This window comes from Oryzias latipes, chromosome 4 (genome assembly GCF_053564925.1).
Source record: "Oryzias latipes strain Hd-rR chromosome 4, Olatipes_Hd-rR_3.1".
Lineage (NCBI taxonomy): Eukaryota > Metazoa > Chordata > Actinopteri > Beloniformes > Adrianichthyidae > Oryzias > Oryzias latipes.
In genome coordinates this window covers 35,315,427-35,332,936 of record NC_136240.1, presented here as the reverse complement: position 1 = coordinate 35,332,936, position 17,510 = coordinate 35,315,427, and the positions used below count along the sequence as shown (strand labels likewise).

The following is a 17,510-nucleotide window of genomic DNA, read 5'->3' as shown; positions in this document are numbered from 1 at the left end:
TTTTTTCCTGTAGAATTTAAAATCTCCATACAAAGAACAGATAAAATCACTAAATATTAAATATCCAATGACAACTCAATATGCATCATTTGGGTTAAAGATTCAGGGTTTTTTGCAGAAAATTCGATACTCGATTTATTTTTGAAGTTTTCATTAGCATTTTTTTTCTAGTAATTAGTATTAAGCCACTATAAATTACTATTTTTCATAATTTTTCTACCTTTTGGGGCTTGTTTCTGTAGAAAGATTAAAAGTCAAATTTCTCACTGTAATTATTTAAACCAACAGAAGAGGATTTTCATTTGCGTTATGGTGCCATAAAGAATGACATTAAGTCCAATAGGTTTAACTTTTTGTTTTAATTATATTTGCAAGGAAGTATACTTTTTATGAGGGTTTTTTTTTTAATCTATGAATGAAATTGTTTGTTAGAAAATGAATTTCCAAACTTCACTGTAGATGATTAAAAAGCTTTTAGAAGAAGTAACTCTGACTTTCGGGATAAATCCATAGCTTGGGGGTGTAGGCGTGTTTTCTTTTTTTCTCCGTTTTCCTTTCTGGTGTGCGGCATCCCGGTCCTCTCGTGGGCAGACTCCTTGCAGAGAATGCTGGGAGCGGCTCCGTGTCGGTGCTGGGGAGGTGGAGGCTCGCTCTGACCGGGCATCCGAGGCGAACCCCCGCCTTGTGCAACACATCCACTGTTCTGCGGTAAAGATGGCGGCGTCAGAGGGGGCGCGCAGCGGCTGGACCACGGCTAGAAGGATTTGATAGTCTCCTTTCCCATCCCGTCCAGTTCGTGGAGCGCTGTACTTTAGTCATTCGGTGCGGTCTGAACCACGGCGGTTAGGAAAACCGTGTCACGCGCGGAGGTTGCGGTTTTATTGTTGCAGGCGGTCTCGGGTGGGTTTCACTCGTAGCTGCTAACCTTAGCTAACAGGCTAGCTAGCTAGCCATCTCGGGCTAGTTCCCGTTATCTCAGTGGGGAGGGTTTTAAGGAGGAGATTGTGGGCCAGTCCGTTCTAACTTGGTGGGGGGGGGATGTGAACTAGAAGCGCGCGGGGGGGGTTTGCTTGCTTCGTCCCAAACGACCTCACAAACAAACTACTGGGATGGGACAGCAGGTAGGCCGCGTTGGTGAGGTTACGTCGACCGGACTGCAGCCACCACAACCCCACGCTACACAACCGCAGCCGGGAAAGGGGAACCGGGGCAGCGGAGCCGGGCGAAGACCCCGAGGAGAACCAGGCAGTAGCAGCACAGGGACACCGCCAGGCAGGGCAGCCTCAGCAAACGCGCCCGACCCAGGGATCAATATATTCACGCAACATTCAGGTAAGAAGAATGATGAAGGAAGTAAAGATGCTGTCTGAATTCCTACGTTTGTTTTTTCTTCCGTTATCCGAGTGCTAGCGAATTCCCTTTGACACCGACCGACGCGTTAGCGGAAACTGCTATAAACCCTCAAGCTTTCTGTGTCCCCAACCCTTTAAGCGTTTATTTAGGTTTTAGGCGTGAAATTCACATTTCGTGTCTAGCTTTGACTCGTGTAAAGCTGCGTGAGGGAGAAGGTGTGTTGGTGAAAAGGTGAAGGTGCTCCACTGCAGGGTCAATCCAGGGCTTTTCTCCCTCAGCGCGTGAAGGTGCCTCTGGGTGTCACGTGACATCCAGCCGGGAAGCGGTGTTTCCCTACCCGGAGGTTAACCACCAACTCCCGGCCATGAATTCACTGGAGTACCGCTGCCTTCATCACATTTACACACCAATTTATTCATGTCTTCCTTTGTGTATTATTTTATGTGATATTATATTTTGTTTTGTTTATATGCATCAATTCAATTGTGTTATTAACATGTTATTGTAACAGTTTTGCTAATGGTGGAGGAAATGTGTAGAGAAAATTAAGCTTAAAATTGTTATTCTGGGTAATTCTTTTTTCAAATGATTGTTAATCAGGAGCAGATGAAAAAAATACTGTTGGAAAACACTAGTAGGACCTACAACGGCCAGCCACAGGCTCCCTGCTCTGCTCCATTCTGATGCATCCACTTGCAGACGAATAGATTCATGAACGTCTTTGTTTTCCCTCGTCCAAGCTGGTCTCTGGCTGTAAACTGTTCAGCTGGATAGCTCCAATTTTGGTCGCTCTTTTTCCTGGAAAGAGTGTAAATAAAGGGATGATGGGAAATGGGGACAGGCTTACTCCGTGCCAGTAGTCCCACCTAGAGCTGTGACGGTGTGAGTTTTTTGATCACAGCGGTGATGAACCAGCAGGAAGCCCCACCCCCCCCACACACACACAAACACAAAATCCCCTGCTGACCCGTCGCAAATGAATACAATTAATAATAATAATAATAATAACTGATACTTTATTCATCACACAATGGGGAAATTCTTCTCCGCGTTTGACCCGTCCCCTGGGGGAGCGGGGAGCTGAATTGCGCTCGGGAGGCAGTAGCATTAAGGGCCTTGCCTAAGGACCCTCACTGAGTGATGTTATTTGATGTGGTAATTGCCCCAGTGCCGTTGTTCATTCCCCTCCGGGAATCAAACCCTGGATTCCTGCATGGTAGCCTCTCACCTTACCAACCGAGCTACCCAGCCGCTACAACACACTATTCTTTTATAACAAATAGCAGTAAAAACTACCTATCTCACTAATGAACTAACTATATAGGTGTTGTAGAATGACTGTGTATGTGTGTCAGTGCGCTGCGTGTGTAGGAGGTAGGAGTGTACACACGTGTGTTGGGGGTGCGTGTTGATTCTTCTGCTCTCTAGCTGCACGCGAGGCTTCACCTGTGCTCTCTGGTACAGACATCTTCTCAGAATATTATTTATTGCCCAGTAATAAACAGACTGCAGACACTTTGTCACCTTTCCGGTAGCCGTGAAGCCTGACACCTATGAAGAACGTGGGGCAGGATGCTCCGCCTTTGTTTATACAGACACGTAACGTTACGCTGCACAAAATAGTTCCCAAACAAAACATGTAGTGATATTCATCTAAATCTACCAGCGCTGTCATGTTTGGTGTTACAGAGTGAACGAGAACAGTAACAGCCCCCCCCAACACAAAATCCTTAAGCGGGCAGCCGTGTCGCGCACTTAAGAACGCACGCAGCTTGAAATGGAAATGAATACAATGGAAATTAGTAATTAGAACGCAGTAAATTTGTCGTATTTCCTCGCGAGACAGAAACTTCTGTTGTAGAATGAAGATGTGTGTGTGCTGCTGAAGCTGCGTGTGTGTGTGTAAGTAGAGTGAGCGTGTGCAGCGCTGAGGGAGTGAAGGAGAACAGTAATAAAAGGTTTCCCCCAGAAACCCTTGAAGTCTGAACACAGGACTAGCAGAAAAAGTAAATTATCAGATGAATGTGTTTAATGTGTTTATTATAGTTCCAATCACGCACCATATGCAGAACTTAAAAGAAAACGTTCACAAAAAGAAACCTGCGGTGATGCGGTTATTGTCACACCCCTAGTCCCACCCACAACTCAGAGGCAAATTCCTAATGAACTACTGCCGCTCTGCAGAGACTATGCCTTTAAAAATAACAGGTTATTGGATTTTGCTTTAAAACGGCATAATCATAAATAAAAGACCACTGGGAGCGCTTTAATCATAGATTATAGGATGATCAGAGTGGGACTTTAAAGGGTCTATATCAGACAAAATCCACTTTATAAGCTTTTAATTGTATTAAAGTATTCATTTCTCATGACAGAAACACCAGAGTGGTATTTACATTTCTGAGCATTCCTCTAAAAACCTGCGCTCTGAGCACCAGCCCCTCCTAATCCACAAAATTAGCAGGTCCAGACAAGTGAGGAACCGCCCCCTGCAGTAACAGTGCGCTGTCAGCCCCGCCCACAGGTCAACAGACACACCCACTTTCTCCGTGTAGCTAGCGGTGATTGGTCTTTATTTTCTGTGCACAATGTGAAAATCCATCTTTGCAAAAGTAGGGTTGTTGTTTGTTTTCGTGGGAGAAATGCAGACACGCTGGTGAGTCCGGCTCTAGGTTGATGTCATGAAATGGGGGGGGGCACCCACACGGAGAGAAAGGCGGGGCTTCAGTGATCAAGTTGTCTTAATTCCGTGTTGAAAAAGAACAGGAAAAAACTTATATTTAATAAAGAATTCGTTCTTTAGTGTGCCAATCATGTACATGGATGTGGTTGACTATAAAAGGCTTAAGAATAGCATGATATAGACCCTTTAACTACAACGTGATTGCAGCTGACTTAAGGCCTGTTCACACCGGGACGAATTTCGCCGGCGATTTTCGCCGACGTTTAACGCCTCGTGACTAAACAAAGGGCACCAACGAGAGTGTGCACACCGACGCGAAAAAACGCCACGCGTTAAAGCGTCAAAAAAAAAAACGCCTCGGGTTCGTTTTTTTTTTTCGACGCGTCGCGTCGAAATCTACTCGACCAATGAGAATGGCGCTTTTGCTCACGTGTCTGGAGCTTCTGAAGTTACAGTAAAACACAACTTGGGGGCGCTCAAACACAAAACTGCCTTTCTGAGCACACATACCAGCGAAGAAGATAGACGCCAAGTAGCGTCTACACTGCCGCGAAGCAATAATGACGGACATTCTAAAACATCCCCGAACCAAGCACCAGTTGGAGCTACTGGTGCTTGAAATATTCATGTTTTCTTTGTTTGATTCTGACAAGCGGGTAAATACTTGCTCTCTTCTTCTGAGTGAAAAGCGAGTTTAAGAAGCGTAAAGTTGCGCAGCGCCACCTTGTGTACAGGAGTATTTCTGTTTTACATTAAGCGCCATCTAATGTCAGGGAATGAAATTGCATGTTCACTCCACTCATCGTCAGCGAAAATCGCCTGGGTGTGAACACAAAAAACGTGGCGAAAAACGCTGGCGAATAACGCCTGGCGAATATTCATCCCGGTGTGTACGGGCCTTTAAGTCCATTTACCGGTACACGTTTTGTTTCCTCCCCCCTGGCCTTTAGTGATATTTATACATTATTTTGGATATCTATTAAGGCTATGACTATTACATTGATTCAATCAGGATTCACAAGTTCACAATTCAGCTTTTGTCAGCCGTACGTACTAAAACTGTTGGTTTTGTTTTTAATAACTGATGTTAGATATTTAGTAATTAAACTTGAACATTGGAAATTTAATCACTAAACATTCTTACAATAGAAACCTACATAATTGATTTTAATTGATTTTATATAAAAATGATTCACACGTTTGATGAATTTCTGCTTTATTTTCTGAGGACAGTGTAAGATTTATCAGTTTCTTTTTAAAACATCTAGTTGTTGTCGTCATTATCCCTTTGTTTACACTCTGCATCTGTTTGCGCGTTTAGGTTTTGAATAAAAAATGTGAAGCATCACTAGCACTGAAGGTTTAGCGCCTGTTTTCTCCCAGCACTGCTGGAGTTGACAGAAAGTACAGCCCCTCTTGGAATAGAAAGCGCTTTCAGAACGGGGTTCTCGCAGAGTAATGGTCTTCACACACAGACTTCACAGTGAGTGCGGCGCTACAGCGCTGTTCTCTCCGATGTCAGAGCAAGAGTAGCCTTTTTCATAGCATCCAGGATGCAGAGATCCTCACTCTTCAAAGTACACAATAATAGAACAAAGACTCTTGAGGTGGGAAAGTGCAGATCTTTGTGCTCAGTCCTCCAGTCAAGAGGAGAGTAACCTTTTTACTCCATAAAAGTGATCACAACTCTAAAAATACTTTTAGGTGGTAGTGCTGTGTTTCAGCCCATATGCTTTTTAATTTAATTTAATTTACTGGTAAATCCTTTTATTCCACATGATGTATATACAGTGGGGCAAAAAAGTATTTAGTCAGCCACCAATTGTGGCTGTTTTTAGGTTTCCCACTTAAAAAGATGCGAGATTCCTATAATTTACATCATAGCTAAACTAGGGTTGTGCCGATGGACGATACCATCGTTTATCGTGATGGTTGACTGACATCCCGATGGAGAGACACCATCGTGATGCCACCCCCCCGGCACGCTGCGAGTCGACACCATAAGATGCGGTTACATGTACAAAATATCTTGATGGGATCAATGGTCGGATCAGAATCCAACCGTGTAGATGGGCCCAGAAAAAGTTTTTCAGATTATAAAAAACATTCACATGGGTCACACTTTCGGTCGGAATAAATCATTCGCACATGCGCAGCAGTGTTTTTAAAAACCGGAAGCGAAACTTAGTTCCGCCGAGCAGATACATACATAGATACGTCAGCTCGGTTATTTAATTATTATTATACAAGATGATCTCCTAAACGTGCTTTTATTAATGTTACGGTTAGTATGAAGCGCCTGTTCGCTCATCATTTTAATCCGTGTGGTCAGTGCTTTTTCTGTTGAAAAACGGAGCCGGAAGCCAGGATTAGCAGTGTGCTAACACGGGCTAACAACATTAGCATGAACATAAATCCATGCGTGAAACGCTACAATCTGCATCTTGGCTGCACGTAAATATGTGGGAATAACATCAGCCTTTATTTTGTCGGGACACGACTGGAAACACAAATTTTTGAACGGTTTCTAAGGACTGAGCGGCCTTTCTGCTTCGAAGCTTACACACTGCGTCAGCTAGCGCTCCGAGCTCTGCCCGACACACACTTTTACCGGGAGACCCGCTTCTCCTAAATTCCGGTTGCTCTTTCACGCAGAGCTGCGGGACGGATCACAGTCCTATGTCTCCCACACGTAACAAAGCATCCTTACTTCCCCTAAAGCACAAAACTTTAAGTCCGTCTTCTCTGCTAGAGACACGGTCGCTCGCTCCACCGGTCTAATCAAACCCCTGTTTATTTGATTTTTTGTTAAAGTCACTTCCCTCAGTTTAGACTGGATCATCGTCGATGACTCATTTATTTGGGAAATAAAATAAATAAAGTAAAATGACGAATGGCAATTTTATATATATATATATATATATATAAGAATGAAAAATTAAAAATACCCCCCCCCCCCCCCCCCCCCCCCCCCCCGACGATATCATCGTCCATCCCGATGGTTGACTGCAAACATCGTCAACTGCCAATTTAGGGGACATCGCCCAACCCTAAGCTAAACCTCAACTAAGGGAAAATCACATTGTCTGATTTTTATAAGAATTTATTTGTAAACTATGGTGGAAATTAAGTATTTGTTCATCAAACAAGCCAGATTTCTGTCTCTCACAGACCTGTAACTTCTGTAGAGGATCCTCTGTCCTCCACTGGTTACCTGTATTAGTGACTCCTGTTTGAACTGGTTATCTATAGAAAGACTCCTGTCCACAACCTCACACAGTCTCAGTCCAAATTCCATTATGGCTACGAGCAAGGAGCTGTCTAAGGACACCAGAAACCAAATTGTTGACCTGCACCAGGCTGGGAGACTGGATCTTCTACAGGTAAGCAGCTTGGTGTGAAGAAATAACATGTGGGGGCAATTATTAGGAAATGGAAAACATCCAAGACCACTGATAATCTCCCTCCATCTGGGGGTCTCCCCAAGTTCTCACCCCGTGGGGTCATAATGATCACAAGAACGGTGAGCAAAGATCCCAGAATCCCATGGGGGACCTAGTGAATGACCTGCAGAGAGCCGGGACCAAAGTAACAAAGCCCACCATCAGTAACACACTATACCACCAGGGACTCAAACCCTGCAGGGCCAGACGTGTCCCCCTGCTAAAGCCAGTACACGTGCAGGCTCATCTGCAGTCTGCTAGAGAGCATTTGGAGGATCCAGAAGAGGATTGGGAGAATGTCCTATGGTCAGAACCTACTGTAAAGCATGGGGGTGGAAGTATAATGCTTTGGAGCTGTTTTTCAGCAAAGGGACCAGGACGACTGATCCGTGTAAAGGAAAGAATGATTGGGAACATGTATCATCAGATTTTGAATGAAAACCTCCTTCCATCAGCAAGGACCGTGAAGATGAAACGTGGGTGGGTCTTTCAGCGTGACAATGATCCCAAACACACTGTTGCCCGGGTAACCAAGGAGTGGCTTTGTAAGAGCATTTCAAGGTCCTGGACTGGCCTAGCCAGTCTTCAGATCTCAACTCCATAGAAAATCTCTGGATGTAGTAGAAAGTCTGTGTTGCCCAGCAACATACCCAAAACATCACTGCTCTAGAGGAGATCTGCATGTAGGAATGGGCCAAAATACCAGCAACCGTTTGTGAAGATGTACAGAAAATGTTTGACTGCTGTTGTTGCCAACAAAAGTTATAGAACATTGTATAGAAAGAGTTGAACTTTGGTATTGACCAAATATTTATTTTCCACCATAATTTAGAAAAAAATATTTAAAATTCAGACAATGCGTTTTTCTAGATTTTTTTTCTCATTCTGTCTCACATAGTGGAGGTTTATCTATAATGAAAATTACAGGCCTCTCTTATCTTTTAAAGTGGGAGGATTTTCACAATTGGTGACTGACTACATACTTTTTTTCCCCACTCTAATTCCATCCAATCTGCAAGTAATGCACAGCTTTCTGCCGAGTAAATGCTTCTGTGTTGCTGTATCACTCAGGCTGATCCAGTGGATCCCCCTCCATTTGGTTGACATTTCAAAGTCAGATTTCCTGAGTTTGGTTCAGACTAGACTTGTTTTTGTGTTGTTTTTTAGAAGTCTGTCCATACTTAGTTTTTATTTTTGATCTTAAAATAACTGGACTGTTGTTCCTTTTTCCAGTCAACATTTCCCGCAGATTTCAAATCCTATCTCAAATCAGATGCAGGGCCTTGTTGAAAAATCTGTGGATGTAGTTCAAAGCTTCCCAAAGAGCTGAGGGCCTGCTGGGTGTTCACCGAGCAGACAATAGGGTTCATATATGAAGACACAACATGTGTCGGTCCGTATTGCCTTTTCTTTTGGGCATAACATTATGATTGGTGCTTTTGGTGTTATTAACATGTTCCTGTGGCATTTGTCTGATGATGGAGGACATGTATTAGGAAAATTCAGATTAAAATTGTATTTCTGATTATGTCTTTATTCAGGTTGTTGTGAATCAGGAGCTGACAGACAAAATGTCGTTTGAAAAATATTGTAATTGTGTGACGTCACAAATACTATGGGCGGGCCACAAGCTTCCACACATCCATTGGTTGATGACTGGATCCGCGTACGTCTTTGTACGTCTGCGTTGGCATCTGCCTCTAAACTGCACGGCTGGATGGGTTCAATGACTGATGGTTCATAACTGTACTGCTGGATGGCTCCAATATTGCTCGCCATTTTTTGTTGCACAGCTAATGTTAGGTTGGGGATGTTAGGGGTTGTAAGCTAGTGGGAGAGATTCTCAGCAGGGTTAGGGCAATGGGGGCAGGGTTAGGGTTAGTCCCACCCACAAGGTGGGTGGGACCCGGAGGTGAATTTCTAACAAACTGCCACTGCTATGCAGAAACTATGTCCTAGAAAACAACAGGTTTTTTTTAAAAGGTTTAACCGGCAAACAGCAAAGTTCTAGTTAAAAGACCACAGTTTTAAAATAGATCAAAAGATGATCGGAGTGGGTCTTTAATTGGTTTGAATCAAAACAGTTTTTCTGTCTTCCATAGTGTTCAATCATGGAGCTGTTTTCCTGATGCACTTCTATAATGGATACATGTGTTCCTGTATCACATTAATGCTCAGTTTCTTAGCTCTGGTATACAGAGTACAGTACAGTTTGGGATCTATACTTTAAGTAGTTGCTCATTCAAAACGGTGTGTGTATGTGAAGTGAGAAGAGCCCAATTGTGTCACAAAAGCAACACAACACTGTTGTTTTTTAACTGAGTTTGCTGTTTGGAAGCACACACTGATGCACCGCTAAATCACATTGGTTTGTTCTGTGCTAAAGGGGGGGGGGGGGGGGGGTGTACTTGTTTGGAAACGGTACGAATGCTGTGTGGAAAAAAGATAGCACTCGCCTGTAGAAAAAATGTAAAAACAGAGCTAACAAGCACAGGCATGAAGCCCTGAGACTAGAAAGGATCTAAGCTCTTTCTAAGGAAGCTGGCTAAAAAAACACTCCAAGGAAAACATCCATTAGCCGTTTAGATTTTAATGTTTTATTCATCGTAAAATAATACACCTATTTTGTAGCCTCTTCCAAATGTGGACTTTAAAATAGCATATTAGAATGCTACTCTAGTTGACTCATTATTTATTCAAGCTTTATAAATTGCAAGATCTTTAATCCAATTTATATCTCAAAATTAAAAACTGGAATGACCTAAATTGATGTAGTGATAATGTAATAAAGAGTAGCAGTACTTCTGAGGGTTGTTTTGATAAAACCTAATATTGCAGCAAGCTATACATCTATTTTTAATCAAAACAGATTAGAGAAATGGGGGCAGATGAGCAGAGTTTTATTTTTATTTTTATTTTTTGGCTGCCCCAGCAGAGGGGGCATTAACTCGAGCCCAAGGCGGCTGAAGCTGCCCAGAGGGGTAGAGGGAGTCCTGCATCCAGGAATCAGGGACTAAAGCTGATTTGCATCATGGGTGAAATTCGATTAGAGACAAATCCACTTTTCCGTTGACTCGATGGGCTTAAACCTTAACAACCGCTATGAGAGTTAAGCCACTAGTGTGGTGTCAGAGGAAAGAAAATTCACACTTTAAATGGTACAAGCTTTTTAAATGAAATGTTCTGGATAAAACAAAAAAAGACCTATGAGTTTGAGTGGTTTGAATCAACCACTAGGAGGAGCCATGACCACACCTATTTTCCATACGACTTGCTAAAATGAAGGAAGAGTTGATCAGTCTGGCTGATTTCCTCAGAGCCGACAGTAAATGTTTGAATTGGAACGAAAGAGTTTAGAATCAAGCTTAGCCTGCGTGTCAGAGCGACATGCCCCATGGCTCTGTCATGCTCATGTTCAATTATGCATTGGATTCTGTCTCCATCATCGTCTTATGCTCTCTACTACAACCTTCTAAGCGTGTTCAGTCATTTACAGCTGAACGGAAAACCCTCCAGAGTAAAGTGCAAATTTACTTCACGGTAATTCAATTCACCAAAGTTTTAGATTTTATTTCAACCACTTTAAGGCATTAAGCTTTTTTCTTTTTCTTTACATGTCTTTGCATCTCATCTCCCCATTTCTGCCTTAAGCTTCTGCCTTTTGCTCTCAGTCAGCTTTAATCAGTTCTTTCTACAACCGCTTCGCCTCAGTCGGTTGCTTTGGTAATTAAAGGGTTAAGAATCAATCAGAATGGTTTGTGATTGTTTGTGCAGATGGTGCAGCAATCCCTCGCCAGAGAAGGGTTTTCAGTCCCATGTAGTTCTCTCAGTTTCATGGTTCTTCCTCAGCACTGCCCTGCAGGTATAGGCCAAAGCCTTGGCTTGAAGAAGAAACACCCATTTATCTCTGCTTCCAGCATTAACACTGCTGCTTATCCTTTGGCATTCAGGCTGAAGTCTCTGCTATATTTATTTTTTCTCTGCACACATTCACAGATTATCTGCGTTTGTTTGTCCTTGATAGTAGTGTTGCAAAGTGGTGCTGCTCTTGCTAAGAGCTCAGTGACTCCCATTTTCGTAGTATCATTGTCCATCAGCTCGGTAGTCGTCCTGGAGCCTCTGGGCTCGACTCTTTTAGATAAATCTTGTGAGACTCCGATGATAGTTCTGTTGGGAGGGTGTGTTCACTTCACGCACACATATATGAAATATATGGTCGAACTACTTTCTTTCATACCAACTTTCACGATCAAAAAAACAAATCTTTTATGCTGAGAATTGACCCAACGATTGAGCGTCAATTCCAAAAAGTCATTTTCAATTGGTGGTCAAACCCAGAAAAATAATTTTGTCAGTAAATACAGCAGGATTGATATCAAACTATATACTTTATTTAAACTGTCTGCAATGATATGATGTGTTAAAAATGTTAACTTCCCTTCGTGATTGTTTTTTTGGTTTGGGAGAAAAGGCTGTCAAATGAGATAATTTCTAATAAATATTACAAGCAAAATGTTGTGACGTAAATATATTTCATAGAAACTCTATTGAGAAAAAGATATTCAATATATCAGTGTTGGATACTCAGAAATAATACCCAGTACTGCTGATTATGCAATAAGCCAATACTTTTTAGGTAGTGTTGGTATTTCGCCTACGCTGAAACGCAGCATAACTCTTTCATTTATTAGTTTGAACCACTGCTGATCAGAAATAAATTGTTTCATCAAAATATTGATTTTCATTTCAAAAATGTAATATAAATTCATCAATTTTATGATGAATTTTATTTTATTTTTAAGTAATTTGTTTTGGGGGGGGGGGGAATGACATTTTCTGTTAGTTTTTAATGTAAAAGTTTGTATTTATAGTAATGAAAGTTATGCTGTTAAGTTATGCTGTTAAGAGTTTTTCCATACTTAAAATATATTTTTGAATCAAAATGTAACCGATTTTTAATAGAATCATGTTGAAACGTAAATTACAAACTTGTGTGAATCAAATCAATTTAGCACGGTTACAGTGAAATCCATCCCCGTCTAGTACTTACTTTGAAATGCTGTTCTTGTTTTGTTCGTCTCTGCATTTGTTGTCGAGATGTGTTACTTTCTGTGTTTGCGCTTTGTGGGGTCGTTTTATTTCTGCACTAACTGATGTGCTGTTGGACTTCCTGTTTCCTGTGCGTTCATTGTTCACACCTGGTCTCTGTTAGTGACCTCACCTGTGGCTGATCTTCTTATTACCTCCGGCTGTTGTCAGCTTGGACTTGTCCGTCCGGATGCTTCCTGTTGTATCAGAAGGTCTTAGTTTTGTTGTTTTTTTGCCTGTTGTCTTGCTTGTTTTTCCTATTTGATCATTTTTTGACGTTCACCTGCTGGTACATGACATTCTGCAGTTCAGACCAAACTAAACCTCATGTGATGTTGAAAAACATGAATGTTTTTAATGATAAGTGTAGTTCTGCTTTTAGTTTCTGGTAGGAGACTTAAGACAATCAATACTTAATTTAGAATCTTTAGAATTCAAAATCAATTCATTAATGATATATGTTTATTATGTGATGCAGGTCAATGTTCTATAACTGTCTTTCTACTCATTGGCATATCTTTGTTACTCGTAGCTGGGTTTTGTGAATTTACTTTACAGGTTTTAAATGTGTTCTGACAAATTACTGTGCATTTGAACAGTTGGAAGGAAACTATGGGTCATTTTAATTTCTTTACCCCCCCCCCCCCCACCACCACCACTTTGCCATCTCAGCTGGTACATGAGGCAGCCTGTGGCTTTGCCGCCTGCAGAGCCGAAGGGAAGCACTTAAATCCCATTATTGACCTATAATGGGTCTCAAGAGTGGCAAAGCAGGGTGAATCATGGGCTAGGGCCCCATTCCTTTCCACCCATGAATAATCCACTGCTCTGGCTAGTGCTGGCCCACTCCCTAATTGGAGGGTGTCTACGTAGGAGGCCGGCTGGCTGTAGTCCTGAAAAGACGCTGCAAGCTGCAGCCTGTATGTGCCTGACTTACTATTTGCTCAGGTTTGGGATGTGCAAATCTGCTATTGATTTAGTCAGGAAATGTCACACACAAGACAAGTGCATGCATGTGTAACAAACGCAGGAGTGGGAGGGACATTTAAAAAACATTCTAGCAGTTATATAAAGTATGAGACGCCTTTTTATTTGTCTGTTTTCATTGTAACATTCAAAACTCTATATATTATTATAGAGTTTACATTATTCAGACTGTGATGGCAAATCAATAATTCCTAGTGATTTATATTAGGGTGCTTTGGTGGAAAATGATTTTTTATAACACTATTTAGAGTATGCTCCATTTAAAGTCTTCTTTTTTGTTGTAGTCATGTCTGCAAACACTCCCTGTGTGTTTTTTTTGTGTGTTTTCTTTTACTACATTCCCACTTCATGAGTAAGTCATAGGATCTGTCTGGTCATATAGACTTACATAATCACTTGCGCATGTGAGGCTCTTCCTCAGTATTGTCTCAGAGTTTTGTTCGCGCTTCCTGCAGCCGCTTCTCTCTGCGCCACAATCGCTACGTGTAAAGTTATTTCTTGACTGTGTGCAAAGTTTTATTCACCAGTAGCACCTAAACATACGTTCACCTCAGACCTGGGAGTAGAACCAGGGTCGTCTTTTATTGGGGTGTTTCTGATCACCGTGGCGTTCAATAATCTGAGACATGGCAGTGGGGGGGGCGAAGTATCTGCTCCACGCACGTTTGGAAGCACAAACACTTAAACAGCTGCCGGGACGACCAGGGTAATGGTGTCACCACTGATTTGTGTGTATGCAGCATGGACATGTGTTTCTACATGTTACGTGGGCTTTGGCTGTTGGGTCACCTCTGTTGCAGCTGTCCTGGGGTGCAAGCTTGGCATGCTCATTCTGACCCCCCCCTTTACTCAACACAAAGCAAGACTTTCTTCAAAATGCACGCGTGCCACAGCATCCAGCACGCACGCACGTTCAGGCAGCTGGGCCGGCACACGACGGACGCAGACCAACTGCTGCTTCACTCACATATTTTAGCACATTTGGTTTGGACCTCATGGGGCGACTTGTTTCTGTTCTACCTGGTTCTAGTAAGGCTTAAACCAGATTTCATGGATCAAGATGTTAAACCAGTTGAAGACTTGTAGTGTTTGGTTTAGCTGTAATAATAAGTCATATCTGTGATTTAGATTCTCTAAACTGACCCCTTTGTCTGGTCTGGGCGCTGGAATATTTCTTAGTCATTAAAACATTCCTCGAAGGAGAGCTGTGATATGTAACTGTAAGAGGAGCAGCTCCAACAGTTGGCGTGGACTGCCTGCAGTCAAGTGCAATCGCACACATTTACACTCTCACATTGGTGACTCCCTCTCTGTGAGGATTGGCTGTGGCTGTATGGAGCCCACTACCCGGACCTTAGCTGTCACATCTGACTGCTCGGTTTGATCCCAGAACTTCATCCAAAGCCAAACTCGTCTTTCAATTTAACCCTGCACTCATTTCCCATCATGCCTCACAACTCCAAGCTAACATTAGCGGTTGCAACAAAATGGCGAGCAGAATCAAAGCTAGCCATCCGTGCAGCTTTTAGCCAGATGCCAGCGCGGACGAGGAGAACGAAGGCGTTCATGGATCAATTTGTCTGCAAGTGGAGCATCAGAATGGAGCAGAGCAGGAAGCTCAGTGTATTTTTCTAAGAAAAGAAATATGATGTTTTTAAAATGGCTATTTTTCATCAGCTCCTGCTTCAAAATTTGAATATAAATACTCAGAAATATAATTTTGATTTTCTGCCAAGAGAACATGTTAGAAACACCAAAACCACCATTTTCCTTAGCTGGTCTTTAAACCTGGTGTCTCTAACATGAGACTCGCGACTCTTTTACCCGTCCATGGTTGCTCTTTGGCTTTGAAGAAAATTAAATTATGCAAATTTTAAACAAGAAGGAGTGACTCAGCATTAATGTATTTTTAGTTGATGACAATACACGTTTTTTTTTCTATGCTGTTGACTTTACACTGATACAGTTTAATCTACCACCCTTCCAAAAACTTCAATCACGGTAAAAAGTTTGATCTTCTGTCTGCTCTGTTTACTGGTTTAATTGTTAAATTATACCATTATGCTGAACAAAATATTTAGTAGCTGTCCAGATGCATATTTTTTTAGTCTCAAAATCATGTAATACTTACGTTGGTCGCTAAGGCAAAATGTCGAAATTTTACAAAAATGCGTTGCACCCATGGTGTCAAACCCGATTTTACCCCCTTTATAATTCTTTCCTGAATTACAAAAGGGGTTTATTCAAATATACACCTTGTGAATCCAGAGTCATAACCCATGTTGGAAACAGTAAAATCTGTCCGACACAACAGGCCTTCAGCTCTGTATGCTCAGCTGTTGGACAGGACAAGTTAAACTTTTTATTCAAGTTTTTTTGTCAATTGGAGATCTAGAGCAATAAAGTCATGTTTATATTCAGATGAACAGCAGTTGTAAGTTGGAAAAAGGATAACATCCCACCAGAAAGATTTAGGTTATAAGTTATTTAAAAAAAGCAGTCTTTGACTAGTTTTCATTAAAATGTGTCTTTTACTTTCAAAGTTATTTATATGTACTCATAAAGTTACTTATATTTTGCAAAACACAAAAATATTAATTTTGGACAAAAACACTATTTTATGTTTTCTTATGAATGCAAAGCACGATAATTAATCTGTAATGGTAACAATGACAGATAGAAAGCACTATTGTGTTTTTCTAAGAACTTAAAGTGAGAAACTAACGTCTGTTTTTGAGTTGAAGGTTTTAACCAAATCTATGGCTTTAAAGTTGGTGGCAGATTTCTGTGATGCTGGTCCGCCTGCTGTGGCGGCGATGTAGAAATGTCCTCTCACTCATGGTCTCATAAATTCTGACGGAGCACTAAGACCTCCGCCCTGAAGGGGAAAAAAACAACCATCTGTCGTTGGCAGCAGCTCCGGTTCAGCCCGCGTGCTCGTGCACAGACGCCCCGTTAGGCTTAGGTTTCTCTGAACCATTCACAACACCCCGCTACCTCTGGGGGTCCATACCCCCTTCCACATAGTTTTCTTCCTTTCTACAGCCAGTTTTTGCTATCAAACCTCCTCGGTTGAAGGTGTCTGAGTTCTTCTCCTGGACTTTGGAAGGTCTCATGGAGGACTGTTGGTTTCTGCTGTAATGCCAGAAAACTGGGAGAGTTAAGTCAAAGATATCTGTACTTTTCTTTTTGTGAGATTTGGTTTACTTTGTCCTTTTGGATTTGGCCATGATGAAGATGGTGAACAGAATCAGTTTGCTCAGGCTACAGTTTGCTTTTGAGCCTTCCCTGTTCGAGTAGACACCGGTTGGGTTAGAGCGGCGGTCTGGAGTAACGGCAGTGGACACTAGGAAACGTTGTGGACATACTGCAAACAGTAGCCAGCCGAGCAGAAGATGTACTGGGAGTTGTGGCTGAGCCAGCTGGCGTCCTGTGCCGAGTTGCAGCGTATGCTGTTTCAGAACAAAGGTGAGCAAATGGCGTGTGTGTCGGCATGGGGACATGGCAGACATTTCTGGTTTCCCTGAGTCATTTGTGCTGATCAGAGCTTGAAAAACCTGCTGGTATGCGAAGTACGACATGAGTCTCCCACAGGATCCAGAACAGTAAGTAAGAAAGTAAATCTTTATTTATATAGCACCTTTCTCAGAGAGCGACTAACAAAGTGCTTCACAATATTAAAACTATATAAAATCAGTGGTGAGACCCAAATAGACACACACAGGCATATAGGTAAACAAACAAACGCAGAAGTGAAGACAAGTCAAAGTCAGCTAAAAGCTCTCCTAAATAAAAACGTCTTAACTTGAGCTTTAAAACACTCGACTGAGTCAACCTGGCGCAGAGACGGGGGGGTTTCCATAGTCGGGGAGCGACTGCCTGAAAGGCGACATCTCCCTTAGTTTTAAAACGAGTTTTTGGAACATAAAAGATTTTTATCAGTGGACCTCAAGGAA

The 17,510-nt window shown here is 42.1% G+C and overlaps 1 protein-coding gene across 2 annotated transcripts in view; it reads left to right on the top strand.

Moving 5' to 3' along the window:
* The first annotated feature begins 531 nt into the window (after window positions 1-531).
* The window catches only part of abl2 (c-abl oncogene 2, non-receptor tyrosine kinase), a 32,814-nt gene continuing 15,835 nt past the window's right edge, over window positions 532-17,510 (top strand). The window contains exon 1 of one of the 2 annotated variants that reach the window (XM_023954582.2): window positions 532-1,332. In XM_023954582.2, the coding sequence (XP_023810350.1) occupies window positions 1,110-1,332 (223 nt within the window). In that variant the 5' untranslated portion in view covers window positions 532-1,109. The remainder of the gene's footprint in view (window positions 1,333-17,510) is intronic. The other variant, XM_023954583.2, reaches the window with a different exon arrangement.